Here is a 17,703-nt window from a genome sequence, read left to right as displayed (position 1 = left end):
TCAATGCCACCTCCTCTGTGAAGTCCTCCCCAGCCCCCTAGTGAGAGTCACTCTCTTCTCTGAGCTCCAGATTCCCTTGACCCCGTCTTCTCTCTTCTGGCAAATGAACCTGTCTTGCTTTTCTGTTCCTGGGTCTGGTCCTCAGTAGCCTATGTGCTGGGTGGCAAGGACAGTGCCTTCTCCGTGGTCAGGGCCCTCTCCTTTCAGCCCATCATCAAATGCTTATTGAATGTTACGGGCAGCAAGGGCCCTGGAAGGCCAGGTGTCCACGTCTGGCATCGGTCTTGGGGAGTGGAAGTAAAGCCACCGGGACCAAGGAAACCCCTGGGAAACACACCTGCCATGGTTCCCAGTCACCTGACCTGGCCCAACAGTGACCACGCCATTGTCTGGGAGCAGGAGGGGGAGACTGTGAATGACCCATTTCTGGGAAGGCAAGTGAGGAGGTGTTTGCTGCAGTGACAGGAGTGACTAGGGTGGAAGGCATGCTCGCCACCCGTGGTGCCACTGTACAGTGTGCCTGTGAGGGCCAGACACTGCACAAGCCCCATCTCACTGAATCTCTACCCACCCCGAGGAGCTGGTGTCAGCACCCCATCTACAGGTGGCAAGAGGAGGGGCATAGCGATAATGCGGTGCACACCAGGGGGTGTCACCTGTTCCAGTTGCGGTCCCAGGCCTCCCGTCAACCTCGTGAGGTGGGTGCGGTGTATTCCCATTCTACAGACAGAGCCACTGAGGACAGAGAAGTTAGGAGGAGCAGGGCCAGACCCAAACCAGCTCTGCGGGCCTCAGCACCCACGCTCCTAACTGCCACCCCCACCACCCTGGTTGCCGGCTGAGCCAGCCGCGCTTTTTGGCGCCCACGTGCAGCAGATGAACGGAGAGAACAGATGCAGAGCGGGCGGTAATCAGTGCAGCTATTCCAGGCCTCGGCGCCTGCTCCCCACCTCCAGCGCTGGCCCACGCCTCTCCGTTCACTCCCTCTGCCAATCCCTCCGCAGCACCCGAGTGGCACAGGGCTCTGGCCAGGGCAGGTCTCAGGCCAGGGAGCTGCCCCATCCGCCAAGTCCCAGAGGGCCAGGACCAGCTGGAAAGCCACCCAACCAGATGGTCAGCCTTGAGGCGACGACTGCGCCTTCTCGTTCTTGCTTGTCTGTCCTGCTGCTCTTGGGGCGGGCGCGCACAGCAGCAACCTTCCCCTCGGCTGCATGGGTCTGATCTAAGCAAACCTTACCTGCTCGCCATGAGGCTGCCCAGCCAATCTGTTGACAGATCTTGTTAGTGCTGGATGCTCAGCCTCACAAGGGCGGGACTGGGACTGGGACAAGGACAGGGCTTCAGCTCCCAGACCCATGTGTCCTAGGGACCATCTCAGTAGGGCCCCTGTGTGCATGGAAGGCAGGCTCTCCCCGCTCTGCCCATGCCCAGGGTGTTCACTTCTGAGGCTCGGATTCAGGGCACAGCCCCTGAGGGGGCTTCACAGGCTTGCACGTGGCTCCTGTCCTGAAGTCACTCCTCATCTCCTGCGTTTACCCCAAGTGCCTTGGGGTAATGTCTAGTTTTCTGTCCTGAGAGCAGCCCTCTCCCTTGGTAAGACCCCATTTTCCGTTCAAGCGTTGGCTGTCAGGCCTTACCCCACTGGAGACCCCTGTACACCCCAGGCTGGGCTTGGAGTCCCTCCTTCCTCCTCCCAGAATGCCCCGCCCTATCTTACAATGTTACTTTTCGCATGAGTGAAATGATGGGGCCTGCCCTCTGCAGTGGACCGAGAGCTCACTGTGGCCAGACCTGTGGCTTCTGTCTTTGTATCCTCAGCTCCTGGGGCCTGACCCTCAGTGGCTGTTGAATAAGCATCTGTTGAACTGACAGAAATTCTGTGGGCCTGAAAACGTCTTTACTGTAGCTCAGTCCAGCTGCCAAGCGTATCTGTGTCCGTGTGGCCCCATCCAGCTGCATTTGGCCCCCAACCTCAGTGACCTAATGGTGAGAGGGGCCAGGCCATGTCCAGTGGGGCTATGCCTGGGCCAGGGGCTTCCAGCAGCCTCACAGGTTAACCAGAAACATCTCTAGGTGCCTGAGCCTGAGGATACTGATCACACCTTCCCCTAACATCAAGAGACTGTAGAATGAGGTCAGCTTTTGGTAATTTTAATTGTAAAAACCAAGACATTTATATAAATAAGACCGCTGTGTAAAATACGATTCACCCTTCTACTAAAACCCTTCTCCCACACTCAAAAAGAACATAGAAAACCCAGCAGAGAGCAGTACAAATCAGCATGCGGTCCCTGATGCGAAGTCACGGGCAGGCCAGGGTGCCCTGCGGAAGCAGCCTGGTGGTGAGAGCACTCCTGCCCAGGTGTCCCACCAGAGGCTTGGTGACCCCTTGAGAAACTGCCAGGTAGCAGCTCCCACACACCAGCCCCTGGCTCTCAACTGCAGGGGTCGAGGAGGGGACGGGAAAGGCTGCTTGGTCCCTACCAAGGCTGGGGGCTGGGGGGCTGCTGGCCCAGTGAGATGCAGTGGTCTGTTCAGCCCGGGGTCAAGTTTGGGGAAGGGGTTTCTGCGGTAGGTCAGCACCTCCCCAGAGGACAAGGAGAGAAGCTGCCTGTGTCCCTTGAAAGAATCGTCTCCTTCTTGGGGCCATTTTCATGTGGCCATTAATGATAAGGACGGCCGACACTTCCCGGCAGTACTGGGGATGGCAGGGCCAGGGGCTCCCAGGATGCAAGGGGAAAGCAGCCCTCGAGAAATGGGGACTGGCACGTTCCTGTGTGGAAAATCTCATCTCCCACCTCCTCTACCCTGTCACACCGCCCCACCCCACGTTTCCCACACAGACCCATGCCTGCTGCCCCGTCCACACCCTGAGACTCCGAGGGAGACGGCTGAGAGCCTGGGGATGGAGATGTCAAGTTCACACACTGGGCGAGGCTCAGGAAACTGGTACACAAGGACAAAAAGAAAAGACCCCAACTCTCCTTGGAAAAACCAGGACCCGCCTAGGGCTGCTCCCCACCCAAGATGAGTGGCAGGAAAAGGCCCTGCAGGGGACGGGGCAGGGGACAGAGTGTCAGGAGCACTTCCAGACGCACACAGCCAGGGTACCCCCGAAGTACAGGTAGAGGAGGTTCTTCACCTCGTGGGTGATCTCAAACCCAAAGCCCTCGCCGATCACCACGTGCCAGGAGGAGCCGAACTTCTTGTCCATTGTCTCTTTGATCATCTTGGCGGCGCTCTGGAAGGAAGAGGGCGCTCATCAGGGGGGCGCAGGGCAGGTGGGGGCAGGAGTCAGGTCCTTCTCCAGGAAGGAGAAGGCTGGCACTGAGGTCTTGGCAAGAGAAAGGCCTGCTGTCCTATTTCTGTTGTCCTCCTGCTTCAAAAAGGGTTTCCACGCAGGCCACCTCCTGCCAGGTCTATTACACAGGCACAGAAAACTAGACATTACTCAGCAGTCAAGAAGAAACTGACTGAGGCAGGAAGGCAAGCATCAGGTCTGGAGATAGCCTGGGGCTGCATCCTGGCTCTGCACTTAGTGCGGGCTTCCTGGGCCAGTGCCACCTCCCTCAGATGTAACCTGGACAAGCGGGGCACCAGGCAGTCTCAGGATCAACTGGACGGAGAGACCTGGCACCCCGCAGACTGTGAGGTACCTGATGTGTTCAGCGGGCTCTGGGGAGGCGCCGACTGCTCCCCTAGTCATGGCCACAGTCGACTTCTCCCTGTGCCTGCTCTTTCGAGACGCGCCCCCTGTGTGAGGAGGTCTAGAGGGGCAGGGACCCCCGCTCGGCAGGGCGAGTCCAGGTGCAGGTGCCAGGCGCCATGCTGGGCACTCTGTCCCCATCGTCTCAGTAAATACATCCTCACAACTGGCCCAGTGAGGAGGCACCATCACCACCCTCCATTTAAGGACTAGGAAACTGCGCTCAGAGTTGAGAAATGGCTCATTCAAGGGTACAGCTCGGAAGGGCTGAAGCCAGGATCTGAACCTGGGCCTGGCCGACCCAAAGCCTGGGCTCCCACTGGCCGGTGTCTTGCCTCCCCACTGGCTGTCGCAACACTGACTTCTCACTCTCCCCACCAGATTGATGAATGGCCTTCCTGCGCTGATGCCTGCTGGCCGTATCCCCAGCACCTAAAATAGCGCCTGTTCAACACCTTTTTGAATGGATGAATGAATACATGAATGGATGCCTGGGCAGGCCTGTGTTCACCACTGGGATGGAACCACGGGGAAAGGCGCCCTATTCAGCAGCCCACCTGAGGCAGGGAACATGGGCAGGGGCGTCACGGAGACCCCTGTGGCTTTGCTCCTTCAGGGCTGGGTGTGACCATCAGTGCCTGGAGTCAGCACCAGCCTCTCACTCACTGACTTTCCCCAGACTGAATGCTTCCAAGCAAGGCTCTGGCCTCATCCTAGCAGTACTCTCTGGAGCTGACTGCAGGGGACAGGGGCCACTCTATTCACCCACAGGGGCCACCAAAGGCACGAGGGGCCGCCTGCACTGCTGGCAATACCTCATTGTTGTTGGAGAATTTCTCACAGGCTGTGACACATAGCTCCATGGTCTCCACGCGCATCTCCTCTGGCATGTCCGAGTGCTAGAGACAGGGCAGGGGTGACAAACAAGAGACAGGCTTAGCCCGTGACCTGGCCTTCCTGGCTGGCCTCTCTGTCCCAAGCTTAAGGCATGGACAGCAGGTAGCCTCCCTGGCCCAGCCCTGGGCAGGTGACCCATCTCCTGACTGAGGGCCTGCAGCTGGGGCAAAGGCGTGGCATGGAGCTGAGCCTCGTGGGCTGTCAAGCCCAGGCTCTCTGCAAGGGTGCGAAGCCGGCACCAGGTTCCAGCCAACAGACATAGGAAGAAGGCCAGCCGAGGGCGGAGGGAATGCTGGCTATGGAAGTGTGTTCCGACGGAATCTCACCCCGGAGGCCCGAAGAGGCCGCTGGGTGCCCTCTGGGGCCCCTGGTTTTCCTCCGGCCTTTCCCTCTGCTTCTTCTCCATCGATCTGCTGGATTTCCTTCCTCCTCCCAGCTCCTGGAGGGCCCTGGGCCCCACCTCCACTCTCCCGTCTCCAGTGACTCCATCTCTGGGGTCTTGTGGGTTCCACGCCTCTCTGTGTCCTCTCTGTGGGAGGGCTCCCACACTTCCACCCCCAGCTCTAACCTCTTCTTTGGGCTCCTGACTACTCTGTCCAACTGGCCACTTGAAAACCTCATTTAGATGTCTAAAAATAACTTGATTCCCACAAACCCATCTTCTTCCATCTCCTTTTCCTGGTAATTGATACCATTTTTTCTCCCAATACTCAGGAAAAGACAGACTCTAGCAGCCACCCTGGACTCTCTTGCTCCCATACCCAGTGTCCAATTTGGCAGCAGGTCCTTCGGCCTCTGCACTCACGGAACACCCTAAACCCAACCGCACCTCGCACTCCACTCCGTGAGCCACACCCAGCCACCCTCATCGCTCTGGGCCTCCGCAGTGGCCTCCTCGCTGGTCTCCCCACTTCTGCTCTGGTATCCCCAAATCCATCCTGCTCACAACAGCTGGAGCAAGCTTTTGAAAACCAAACAGATCTCATCACTGCCCTGCTTAAAACCCTTCAGTGTTCCCCCTTCGATGCAGGACAGAACCCACAGTTCTCACCACATTCTTCACTGTGGCTGGCCAAGCCTGTGGGGTCTGGCCCCACTGGTGCTGTTACATCTTGCCACCCCTCTCAGCACTCCATTCCAGCCATGCTGGCCTTCTCTCTGTGCCTCCAAAATGCCAAGTTCATTCCCATCCCAGGCTTCCTGTGCCTGTTTCCCTGGCTTAGCATGTTCTTCCCCAGGTCTTTGTGAGGTTTGCTCTCTGTCTTCAGGTCTCTGATCTGCGAAACCTCTCCAGAAGCTAACCTCTGCTCTCCAGCCCCTTCCACCTGCTTCATTTTTCATTATAGTACTTACTGCCTACAATCATGTTCTTTAAACATGTCTCTCATGTGGGCCAGGCCTTCGCCTGTCTCGTTCACCATCCCCACAGTGCCTAGAACAGTGCCCGGCATAGAGTAGGTGGCCCAATACTTGGTGAATGAATGAATGAATGAAACAATGAATCACTGTCAACTCCAAGATGACTAGGTCTCAGCCAGCAGAGCCCTTCTTAACTTCCTTCCACTGCCATCCTGCAAGGGACAAACTCCACCCACCTCTCTCCAGGCTGCGTGGGCCCTGCTGGCAGTCCTGCCTCCCTCCCCTGGGGCTTACCCTGACCAGAGGGAAGGTCTGCAGTCGCTTATAATCAGCCTCATCTTTCTTCCCTTCTGTTTCTCCCATGATCCTTCCACTGTGACCACTGGAGGAGAGAGTGGGGCTCTCAGGAGGTGATGGGACTGGAAATTAAGACACACCCAGGAGAGTCAGGAAGCAGGCCCTGCCAACTTGGTGGGAGCAGAAAATGTCTTTCCCCGGGGGGTGCTGTAGAAAACAGGAAAAACCAGAAGAAAAGAGTTGGCTTCAAAACCATACATCACAAATTAGAAATGTCTCAGTAACAATCTGACACCTCCCCATCTTAACTCCTCCGCACCCTTTTCCAAATGGCCAGCAAGTCTGCAGACGGGAGGATGAGTCAACATGAGATGCTGGGACCTGGTTAAGAACACACTGGTACGATGCTGCAAGCCCACACTGTCGTTATCAAGACAAATACTGACTGTGGGCCAGGCCTGCGGGATGGAGCCTTGAGCTGGCAGTGAGCAAATGCAGTTTCCCTGCGTACCTTGAGCTGGCAGTGAGCAAATGCAGTTTCCCCACGTACCCACTACATACATGGGCCTTTCCTCCCACTACATACACGGGCCTTCCCTCCCACTGCATACACGGGCCTTCCTTCCCAGAAGCTGTGCTTAGGAAGGGCAATGTTCAGGTCACCACTGACAGTCCAGACTGTTGGTAAGCGAGGGGGACCCTCTGCAGGCCCTGATCTTCAGGGGAATGGGCACGGTGCTGCTCTGTGCCCTCCCTGGCACACCAGGTTCCCTGGTTGTTTTTTCCTACTCCTTCTTGGACCACTGGGTCCTGTCCTGCTGGCCCAGCAGATGGGAGGCTTGGGCGCTGCTGCTGGTTCAATCACTCACCAGCAGTATGGCTCTGGACCCCAAATCCTCACCAGTAACGCGGGGACAGTCACATCCATCTCGTGGAGCCATTATGAGAATTGAATGAAACAATGCCTGTAAAGCTAAGACAGTGCCAAGCACAGGGCAGGCACTCAGTACACGGCTGTTCCCTAACCGACGGGCTTTTCCTAAAGAGATGGGCCTGGACCCGAGATGACTGGGAACACTGCTGGCAATCCAGGCATTTCTCTTTCATCTTCAACCCAATTTATCTCATAACTCAAAGGTTTTTTTTTTTTAATCTCAGAAGTACTGACATAAGCGAATACAAATCACCAGGTTGTTAAGCCCTTTTTAATGATTTATATTAGACAAATACAGCAAAATAATGTTATTCCAGCATTTCTCACACTTCCAAATAAATTTACTTTCACTGCACAGTCATGGAACCCAAAGGTGCTGAGCACAGTAACAGGCAGGTAATGACATGTGACGGCTGTCGGTTTCCTGCCTGTCGGTGTTTCACATGCATTTATACACCTTGTCATCGCAACAACCCCAGGAGTTAGGTTCTGTAGGGACAGAGGCATGAAGCTGGTCAGTCACTGGCCTGAGGTCACTCAGCTCGTTAGCGACAGAGCTGGGGTGTGAATCCAGGCCCGGCTCTCGGTGTGGGCACTCCTAACCCCTTATTCATATGCCTCCTCATGGGCACACAGGAGGCACTCACAAGCATACATCAACTGCCCACTGAGATAGCTCCTATCATCCTAGAAGGGAGACGAATCAAATATTTGCTCTTCCCCTTTGCTGTCTCTTTTACTTTTTTTTTTTTTTTTTTTGAGAAGGAGTCTCACTCTGTCGCCCAGGCTGGAGTGCAGTGGCACGATCTCAGCTCACTGCAAGCTCCGCCTCCCAGGTTCATGCCATTCTCCTGCCTCAGCCTCCTGAGTAGCTGGGACTACAGGCGCCCGCCACCACGCCCGACTGATTTTTTTTTGTATTTTTAGTAGAGACAGGGTTTCACCGTGTTAGCCAGGATGGTCTTGATCTCTTGACCTCGTGATCCGCCTGCCTCGGCCTCCAAAAGTGCTGGGATTACAGGCGTGAGCCACTGCGCCCAGCCTGCTGGCTCTTTTTCTAATGTTAACATGACCCTGGTTTGGCCCAGCCTTGAGCTTTCTGGGCACTCTTTCTGGGCTGTGCCCTCGATTTGATCCCCATTTGATCCTCCAATGACTCGGTGCCACTCCATTTGGTCGGCTCCCTCGCATGAGGCTGGAAGCCTGGCACAGACCCCCCCATCCCATGACATTGATATTTTCTGATTTCCCAGTGGACAGATGGCTCCACTTATCTCATCAATTCTGGGCATTTGTAGCACTCAGATGTTAGCAGTTTTTGTTTGTCTCTCTACAAGCTGGTGAATTACCAAGCACAATTTCATTGTACTTTCTGGTCAGGTTTCTTATTTCACAAAATTCAGGGAATCATTTTGTCTTTGCTCATGAATGTGAAGGCGTATTTCCAATTCCAGGCTGTCCTCCTAGCCTTACTGCTTCCTCCTCTACCTTTGTCCAGGTGTGAGAGGTGGCGGCTACACTGATGATAGAAGGAAAAGGGCACACAGTTTGTTTACCTCTGAGAATTTCAAGGGGGAACAACGGAAAATGTGGAAGCAGCTTCTTAGGCATCTTCTACTGAGACGTTTCCATTTGATTCAATTCATCCTGAAGGCTAAAAAGTGCTGGCATGTAGGAGCCAGGAGGGAACTAGGAGCCAAATGTGGACGTGCCGCCCTCCAGGAGGTCAGGGTCTGTGACAGCTGCTCTAACATGCAGAATCCTGCTGAGATGTCCCCTGACTTTGGAGGTATTACCAAGGCCCATTTCTCAGGAACAATGGGGAAAAGCCAGTGGGAGAGCGACCTGTGCAGCATCCTGCAGAGCAAAGAACTGTGTGGGCCGCAAGCCAGAGCGCGCAGGCACGGACACCAGCTCTGTCAAAGACGAGCATTCTCCTCACTTCCTTTCTTTGCAGCCTTCGGCAAGTAATTTCACCTAAGCCTTGGTTTCCTTCTCTATGAAACGGGATACTAAATCCTATCTCTGCGTTCTCAGGAAGCTGTTGCAAGCCCCAGGTATGTGTATGTGAGCGATTTGAAACATTACAGCTCTCTGTGCTATTATCACACTGCTCTCCGCTACCAGCATTAATTAGCCAGGACTTGGTCACCATGATTCAGCCAAGTTTACTAAGGGCCATGACTACAAAGAGCTTTTTCTAACCACTACACATACTTCTGGGGACCTAAAAGGGATGAGACAGAATAAAAAGGAATCGTTATAGATGATGTGTTTCCAAATACGGAAAGGCAGGAGAATTTTTTATGACGCTGTATGATTATAGTACAGCTAGAGTCATTCAGCCACAGTCCTAAAACTTCCTCAAAGAATGCTACCAAAAATAGCAGAACTAGAGGTTCTAATAACCTTATCAATCTTCCATGCAGAGAAGCATGTGCCTGAACGCTTCGGGGCAGAAAGAGTCGTGTCAGGTCTAAAAGAGCCTTTTAATAATATAATTGTGGCTGGGTGCAGTGGCTCACGCCTGTAATCCCAGAACTTTGGGAGGCCGAGGCGGGTGGATCACTTGAGGTCAGAAGTTCAAGGCCAGCCTGGCCAACAGGGTGAAACCCTGTCTCTACTAAAAATACAAAAATTAGCCAAGTGTGGTGGTATATGCCTGTAATCCCAGCTCCTGGGGAGGCTGAGGCAGGAGAATAGCTTGAGCCCGGAAGGCAGAGGTTGTGGTGAGCCAAGATCACACCATTGCACTCCAGCCTGGGCAAAGAAGTGAGACTCAGTCTCAAAAAAAAAAAAAAAAAAAAAATTGTGCCCACCGCCAGGGTACTTGAATCTCCTGGGTACAGAAGCTCGACCCCAGCCCATCTGGCCCACAGTGGTGCAAAGCCAGGGGCAGCCCTATTCCCTCTCCCACTGCCCCTGCTCTCCTCCTCACTCAAGGGCTATCTGTGGGCTTTACATATCCTCGCCCCGTCTGAAGTGAGGCTCTTCCTAGGCAACAGGGGGCACAGACAAGGGCCTTTTATCTCATTGCCTGGTCAAGGCCAGTGTTCCTGGTCCTGCTATCCCTTGTTCTTTTGTGGCACTGACCTCAGTCACCATTCATTATTCTGTGTCTGAAGCGTCTGGGAAGAATCCTGAAGAGGGTTAGGGTGTGTGGGAGGGATTGGGAAAAATGAACACCTTCTGGGAAATAAGGCCCAAAATATCTGCCAGCCCCCTGGGAGGGGGCAGCCACTCAATGTCTGGAACATCCTCGGCCCTTAGATCACGGCTCGCCTCCCTGCACCACCCACCATGTACCTGAGAGATTGCAGGACACACCTGGAGCATGTCATGGTGGTTCTGAGTACAGACTCCACCGTCAGATCTGAATCCACATCTTGGTTCTGTTTCAGACAAGGGCTTACCTCCCTGAGCCTCAGTTTTCTTTTCTTTTCTTTTTTTTTTTTTGAGACAGTGTTTTGCTCTTGTTGCACAGGCTGGAATGCAGTGATGAGATCTCGGCTCACTGCAACCTCCGCCTCCCGGGTTCAAGCAATTCTTTTGACTCGGCCTCCCACGTAGCTGGGATTACAGGTACGCACCACCACGCCTGGCTAATTTTTGTATTTTTAGTACAGATGGGGTTTCACCATGTTGGCCAGCCTGGTCTTGAACTCCTGACCAGGCCAGGCTGGTCTTAAACTCCTGCCTCAGCCTCCCAAAGTGCTAGGATTACAGGTGTGGGCCACCGCACCCGGAAGCCTCAGTTTTCTCATCTGGAAATTGGGGCTAAGGACTCAGTTCCTATTACTGGTGCAGTAGGAAGGAAACTGCGATATCGTTCTTCATAGACCAGCCTGCTACACATCTAAACGTGCAGCCAAACAAACCACTATCTCCCAAGTTTCCACTACGTGCAAACCACTGTGGTAGTAATGAAGGAGGAAAGAGTCACAAGGAAATTCTGTGAAACCTCTTGGGGCTGAGGTGGTAGTGGTGTGGCTATGGTGTGCCTTCACATCCACCATCTCATTTCATCCTCGTAACACCTGTGAGGGAAGGATCCGGCTCCCTATTCTCAGACAAGTCACTGGAGCTTAGAGAGGTTTTATGGGTGGCCTGAGGGTGCACAGCCAGCAATGGCAGAGCCAGGATCGGAACCTCAATCCATTCTTCTGACTCTACCCTCTGTGCTTTCTCCTTTGGCACAAGCAAGTAGGAGACAAGCCAGTAACACAGATTACTTCCATACTTAGCATCCACCCATCCAGCCTCTGTCCAGGCCTGCCTCTTTCTTCCCGCCACATCGGGGACACAGGCGGGCACTCCAGTCTTCCTTGGCCTTCTAGCAAACAAATGAAGAACAAAGCTGGCAGGGGAGGAAAAAGATCCTAAGGACTTGGGCATTCGTCCAAGATGCTCGTAGTGAGGTCAGGAAATGATGCAGAAGCCAGGCTCCCAGACCAGTTTAAAGTGGGGGCAGATGCAGGGCTACCATTTTAAAATTCTGCTGCGAAAGGGCCTTAGAAGACACATCATCTACTACAAAAGAGGAAAATTTGGCAGAATAAAGATCAGCCCTCCTCAAGAAAAGTGGAACACAAAACGAAGTTGTTGTTTTTACATGGTCCTTATTTTTTCTCATTTTGCTGTGGTCCAATGAAAACTTAATGTGCCTGGGACTCAGGGAGGAGTGGAGGGAAGGAGCGGAGGGAGGGAGAGGAGAGAGGCCTGTTGTCTGGATCTGCAATTCTCAACATTTCCTCATGTCCAACACCACATGATAAGTGACATTGACTCACACATGCACCCTCAAGGACTTAACCAGACTTGGATGAAATCCCAGACAGTTTTGTCAAGATACGAAGTATAAGGAAAGTCACAATCATCACAGCTATTAGCTCCCAGAGAACAGCTGCTCGCCACACACAGCAGGGCAGGCTCCCGCCCCCCTCTCTCCCACTCAAGAGAACAGATTTGAATCTAAGGGAGTAAGAGTGACATTATCACAGAAATAAATTGGACTTAGCATGGATTTATTTTTTAGAAACTCATTCACAATTGCTAATTACCGGTGACATCTCACAACCGATCACGACTTAACTGTGCCTGTGAGTCCAGATTCCCTGGGGCTGAGGAACTTGATTTGGCTCTAGATGCCCCAGAGCACAAAGGCCAGTGTCTGGTGGTTCTGAGTACAGACTCCACCGTCAGATCTGAATTCACATCTTGGTTCTGTTTCAGACAAGGGCTTACCTCCCTGAGCCTCTACACAGCAGAAGCCCAGAAATTATCCAAATTGTAATTAACTTATATTTCATTTGCCCCCTGGGAGGGGAGAGGACCTATCACATCCATTCAAGACTATTGAACACTGATCCTAAGCCAGGCACCAGAATGGGCGATCTACATACAGGATGTCCCTCCCCCAGTCACTCTGTCAGACAGGCACTACTAGCCCTACGTTACTGGTATATCCACAAAGACTGAAAAAAAGAGAGTTTCCACTCAGTTAATAAACAAAAGGGCTAGGATTTGATCGCAGGTATACATGACTTCAAAGATTATGCTTTTTCTTTTCTTTTTGAGATAGGTTCTCACTCTGTTGCCCAGGCTGGAGTGCGGTGGCATGATCACAGCTTACCGCAGCCTCAACTTCCCAGGCTCAGATGATCCTCCTGAGTAGCTCATGCTACCACACTCAGTGGTGGCACATTACAGGCTTGTGCCACCATACTCAGCTAATTTTTGTATTTTTGGGAGAGATGGGGTTTTGCCATGTTGCCCAGGCTGGTCTCAAACTACTGAGCTCAAGCAATTCGCCCACCTCAGCCTCCCAAAGTGCTGGGATTATAAGCGTGAGTCACCATGCCTGGCCTGATTATGCTTTTTCAACTACTCGACTATAAGCAACAGACAGTCCCTGTCTTTAAGGAGCTTACAATCTAATATGGAGACCAACAGGCATACACAAGGAACTAACTATGGTTCCTGGCAGAAAGTAGTGCCACAAGATGGGCATACTTGCGGTGGTGAGGAGGGTGAGATAAAACAGCAAAAGCAGCTTGCTGGCAGGGGCAGCACTTGAGTCAGGACTGGAAAGGTGAGGAAGAATTGTAACAGGTGGACGAGGTGAGGAAGACCTTCCAGGCGGATGAACACAGCAGTGCCAAGGCAGAAAGTACAAAGCATCTTCTGGGAAAGTCTAACAGTCCGATTCGGCTAGAAGATAGAATTTGGCAAAGAAGGGAGAAATAAATCTGGGAAAAAAGGCTGGGGTTGGGCTGTGGACATGTAGATGGGTCCTGAAACCCATGCTTACATATTTTTGTAGGCATGGGGTCTCTATGTTGCCCAGGCTGGTCTTGAACTCCTGGACTCAAGTGATCCTCCCACTTCAGCCTCTCAAAGTGTTAGGATTACAAGTGTGAGCCACCATGCCTGCCAAGATGTGTGGATCTTCTTCATAGTGAATGGGAAGCCCTTTGGAGGTCTCTGGGTGGCTGGTGACATGGGTGGGCTGGGTTGACAGAAGCAGAGACTGGAGGTAGGAGCAGTTGCTAGGAAGCTGCAGTAATGGTCCAGGGGTATTAATGTCACAGGCATGAAAGACTTGAAGGAGAGTGGTGGCTTCAGGAATGGAGATGATGTGAGCTCTGCATGGAGGCAGAATCAAGACAACCTGACAAATGCCCAAGTGGAATGGGCATGGTGGAGTGAGGAATGATGCCCAGGAGGATGGTGATGCCACTGATGGAGAGAGGGGAAACCAGGTGGCACAGCTGGGTAGAGAAGCAGGTCAGTTTCATTTCAGAGCTGCCAAGTTTAAGTTGCTGGCAAGATACGCAAATGGAGGTATCTAGTCAGGAAAAAGAAATCACCAAGTCATGAGCTATCGGGGCAGAAGGGAAGCCATCAAGTCCAACTATCGCATCGACACAGTCATGCGTTGCTTAATGACAGGGGCATGTTCTGAGAATCGTTAGATGATTTTGTTGTGTGAATGTCATAGAGTGTACTTACACAAACCCAGATGATGTAGCCTACTACAGACCTTAGCTATACGGTTTGGCCTATTTCTCCTAGGCTACAAACTTGTGTAGCATGTTACTGTACTAAATACTGTAGGCAACTGTAATGCAATGGTGTTTATCTAAACATAGAAAAGGTACAGTTGGCTGGGCGCGGTGGCTCGCGCTTATAATTCCAGCACTTTGGGAGGCTGAGGTAGGTGGATCACTTGAGGTCAGAAGTTCGAGACCAGCCTGGCCAACATGGCGAAACTCTGTCTCTACTAAAAATACAAAAATTAGTTGGTGTTGTGGCGCGCGCCTGTAATCCCAGCTACTCAGGAGGCTGAAGCAGGAGAATCTCTTGAACCTGGGAGGCGGAGGTTGCAGTGAGCAGAAATCACACCCCTGCACTCCAGCCTGGGCGGCAGAGCGAGTCTCCACCTCCAAAAAAAAAAAAAAAAAAAAGACAGTAAAAATATGCTATAAAAGATAAAAAATCATACACTTATATAGGTCACTTCCCATGAATGAAGCATGCAGGACAGGAAGTTGCTGTGGGAGAATCAGTGAATAAGTGGTGAGGGAAAGTGAAGGCCCAGGACATTACTGGACACTACTATAACTTTATTTTATTTTTATTTTGTTTTATTCTTTGAGATGAATCTCACTCTTGTTCCCCAGGCTGGAGTGCAATGGTGCTATCTCGGCTCACTGCAACCTCCACCTCCTGGGTTCAAGCAATTTTCCTACCTCAGCCTCCTGAGTAGCTGTGATTACAGGCACGTGCCACCACGCCCGGCTTATTTTTGTATTTTTTATTTTGTATTTTTAGTATTTTGTATTTTGTATTTTTAGTAGAGATAGGGTTTCTCCATGTTGGTCAGGCTGGTCTCAAACTCCTGACCTCAGGTGATCCACCCGCCTCAGCCTCCCAAAGTGCTGGGATTACAGGTGTGAGCCACCATGCCTGGCCACTACTGTAACTTTATAAACACTGTACACTTAGGCTGTACCAAATTTATTGAAAATATTTTTCTTTCTTCCAAAATAAGTTAACCTTAGCTTACTGTAACTTTTTTACTTTGTAAATTTTTTGATTTTAACTTTTTGACTCTTTTGTAATAACACTTAGCTTAAAACACAAACACATTGTATAGCTATACAAAAATATTTTCTTTCTTTATATCTTTATTCTATAAGCTTTTTTCTATTTATAAATTTTCTATTTTTTTTTTTTTTTTTTACTTTTTTTTTTGAGACAAAGTTTCACTCTTGTTGCCCAGGCTCGAGTGCAATGGTGCTATCTCGGCACACTGCAACCTCCACCTCCCGGGTTCAAGCCATTCTCCTGCCTCAGCCTCCCAAGTAGCTGGGATTACAGGCGCCCGCTACCACGTCCAGCTACTTTTTTGTATTTTTAGTAGAGATGGGGTTTCACCATGTTGGCCAGGCTAGTCTCAAACTCCTGACCTCAGGTGATCTGCCTGTGTCGGCCTCCCAAGTGCTGAGATTATAGGCGTGAGCCACTGCGCCTGGCCTTTTTTTTTTTTTTTTTTTTTAACATTTTTAACTTTTTTGTTAAAACTCAGACACAGATACATTAGCCTAAGCCTACGCAGGATCAGAATCCTTAGTGTCACTATCTTCCACTACCACATCTTGTCCCGCTGGATGGTCTTCAGGGCAATAACATGCATGGAGCTGTCATCTCCTATGATAACAATGCCTTCTGCTGGAATACCTCCTGAAGGACCTATCTAAGACTGTTTACAGTTAAATTTTATTTTTTTATAAGTAGGAGGAGTGTACACTGTAAAATAATAAAAAGTGTAGGATAGTAAACACATAAACCAGTAAGTCATTTATTACCAAGTATTACGTCCTGTACACAATTTTATGTGCTATATTTTATATGACTGGCAGCACTGTAGGTTTGCTTACACCAGCATCACCACACACGTGAGTCATGCATTTTTCTTTGACATTACGATGGCTATGTAACTAGGTGATAGAAATTCTTCAGCTCCATTATAACCTTAGGGCACCACCGTGGTATCTGTGGTCTTTCTTGACCAAAACGTTGTTATATGGTACATGACTGTATTTCAATCTCCATGGGTCCCACTCCCCACCCCTAAGTAATCCTAACCATGGAAGCCCAGGAGGAAGATCAGAGAGGGTCAACCAGAGAAATGACAGTTCATGCTGACCGGGTTGATAACATTTCCCAGAGAGGGAAAATGTGGTGAGGGGACAAAGGAAGGAAACTAACAAATATTGAATCTATACTGGACTGGCCTTTGTACTTCATATTAGCCTCAGAATTCGCAAAGGAGATGCACCGTCGTATACTGATTTTACATATGCACAGATTAAAAGCGCAGGGAGGGTAGGTCTTGAGACTGGGAATCCAAATCAGGTTTGCCAAGTTATTTTCACAATACACGATACCACCCATTGGGGAGCACATCCTCTCGGAAGCCTAAAGTTGGGTCAAAGAACAACGACATCCTAGAACGTCAGAGTGGAAGAGGCCTTAGAGATCACTCAACTTCTCGTTTAGAGATGGGGAAACTGAGGCCCAAACAGGGGAAATGACCAGCCCAGAATTCCAGTACGTCGCCAACTCTCTAAGCCAAGAGCGGTCTGACTGAGTTGATGGCGACCCCGCGGGAGAGGGGATTACTCCGCGAAAGGTCGGGGGATCAAGGTGCTGGGGGAAGTCGGCTAAAGGAGGACGCAGGACCATGAAGCTGGACAGGCCTTGGGTGGGTGGGGAAGAGCAGCTGGCAGAGTAGCGATGACAAACCTGTCACGACAGAGCTCGCAGGTCCCGAAGGGGGGGTGAGGGTGGGGGTTGAGGATGGGAAGATCTGGGGCAGGGGAACAGCAGGCAGGAGACTGAAGTGGGGCCTCGGCGGCGGGCGAGGCCTCTTCCGCCCTGCGTTGCCTCCCGCCCTCCCTCCGGGCCGGCCCTCCCCGCCTGGCTGTCCGCCGCGCGCCCTGGGGCCTCACCTGCTCCCGCGGGGGCCGGAGCCGGGGCCGCAGCCAGCGCACCCCCGCCAGGGTTGTCAAGGAGCGAAACAAGAGTGTCTTAGCAACCAGCAAGGAAGTCCTGCCCCCTCACCGGACGTTGACGGGAATTTCACTTATTATTGGTGGATAAAAGTATCAATCATTGTGAAAGGCCCTTACAAGTCAGGCGTTTGCAAGGAAAGGGGCGTGGTTTAGAGGCCAGGGAGGCGGGACTTCACTTATAGTTGTCTTAAGCGTGCCCGAGGAGCAGGGGACACATTGAAGTTCTTTTTCTAGGGAAACAAACTTCGAAAAGCAGTACTGCCTTGGGAGGTTCTTTTAGTCATTTGAAATAACAAATGCAACTTGTTGGCGTCGTGACACTTAGCCACCACTTTATTGGGATCTGGAAAGCCTGATAATGACTAGCATTTATGTAGGGCTGTACAATTAATATCTCACTTGATTCTCACTACAGTAATTTTAGGTGATAA

The 17,703-nt window shown here is 51.6% G+C and overlaps 1 protein-coding gene across 1 annotated transcript; it reads right to left on the bottom strand.

Annotated features, from left to right (window-relative positions):
- Positions 1-2,135: 2,135 nt before the first annotated feature.
- Positions 2,136-17,315, bottom strand: DNAL4 (dynein axonemal light chain 4). Its single transcript, XM_003264765.3, has 4 exons — positions 17,210-17,315; positions 6,257-6,466; positions 4,522-4,605; positions 2,136-3,241 (listed from the first exon to the last, which is right to left on the bottom strand). The coding sequence occupies exons 2-4, from the start codon at positions 6,323-6,325 to the stop codon at positions 3,077-3,079; spliced, it is 318 nt and encodes a 105-aa protein (XP_003264813.1). The 5' UTR covers positions 6,326-6,466; positions 17,210-17,315; the 3' UTR covers positions 2,136-3,076.
- Positions 17,316-17,703: the final 388 nt, after the last annotated feature.

This window comes from Nomascus leucogenys, chromosome 7b (assembly GCF_006542625.1).
Source record: "Nomascus leucogenys isolate Asia chromosome 7b, Asia_NLE_v1, whole genome shotgun sequence".
NCBI lineage: Eukaryota > Metazoa > Chordata > Mammalia > Primates > Hylobatidae > Nomascus > Nomascus leucogenys.
Note: the sequence above shows the minus strand (reverse complement) of the source record. Positions and strands in the feature narration are given on the sequence as shown.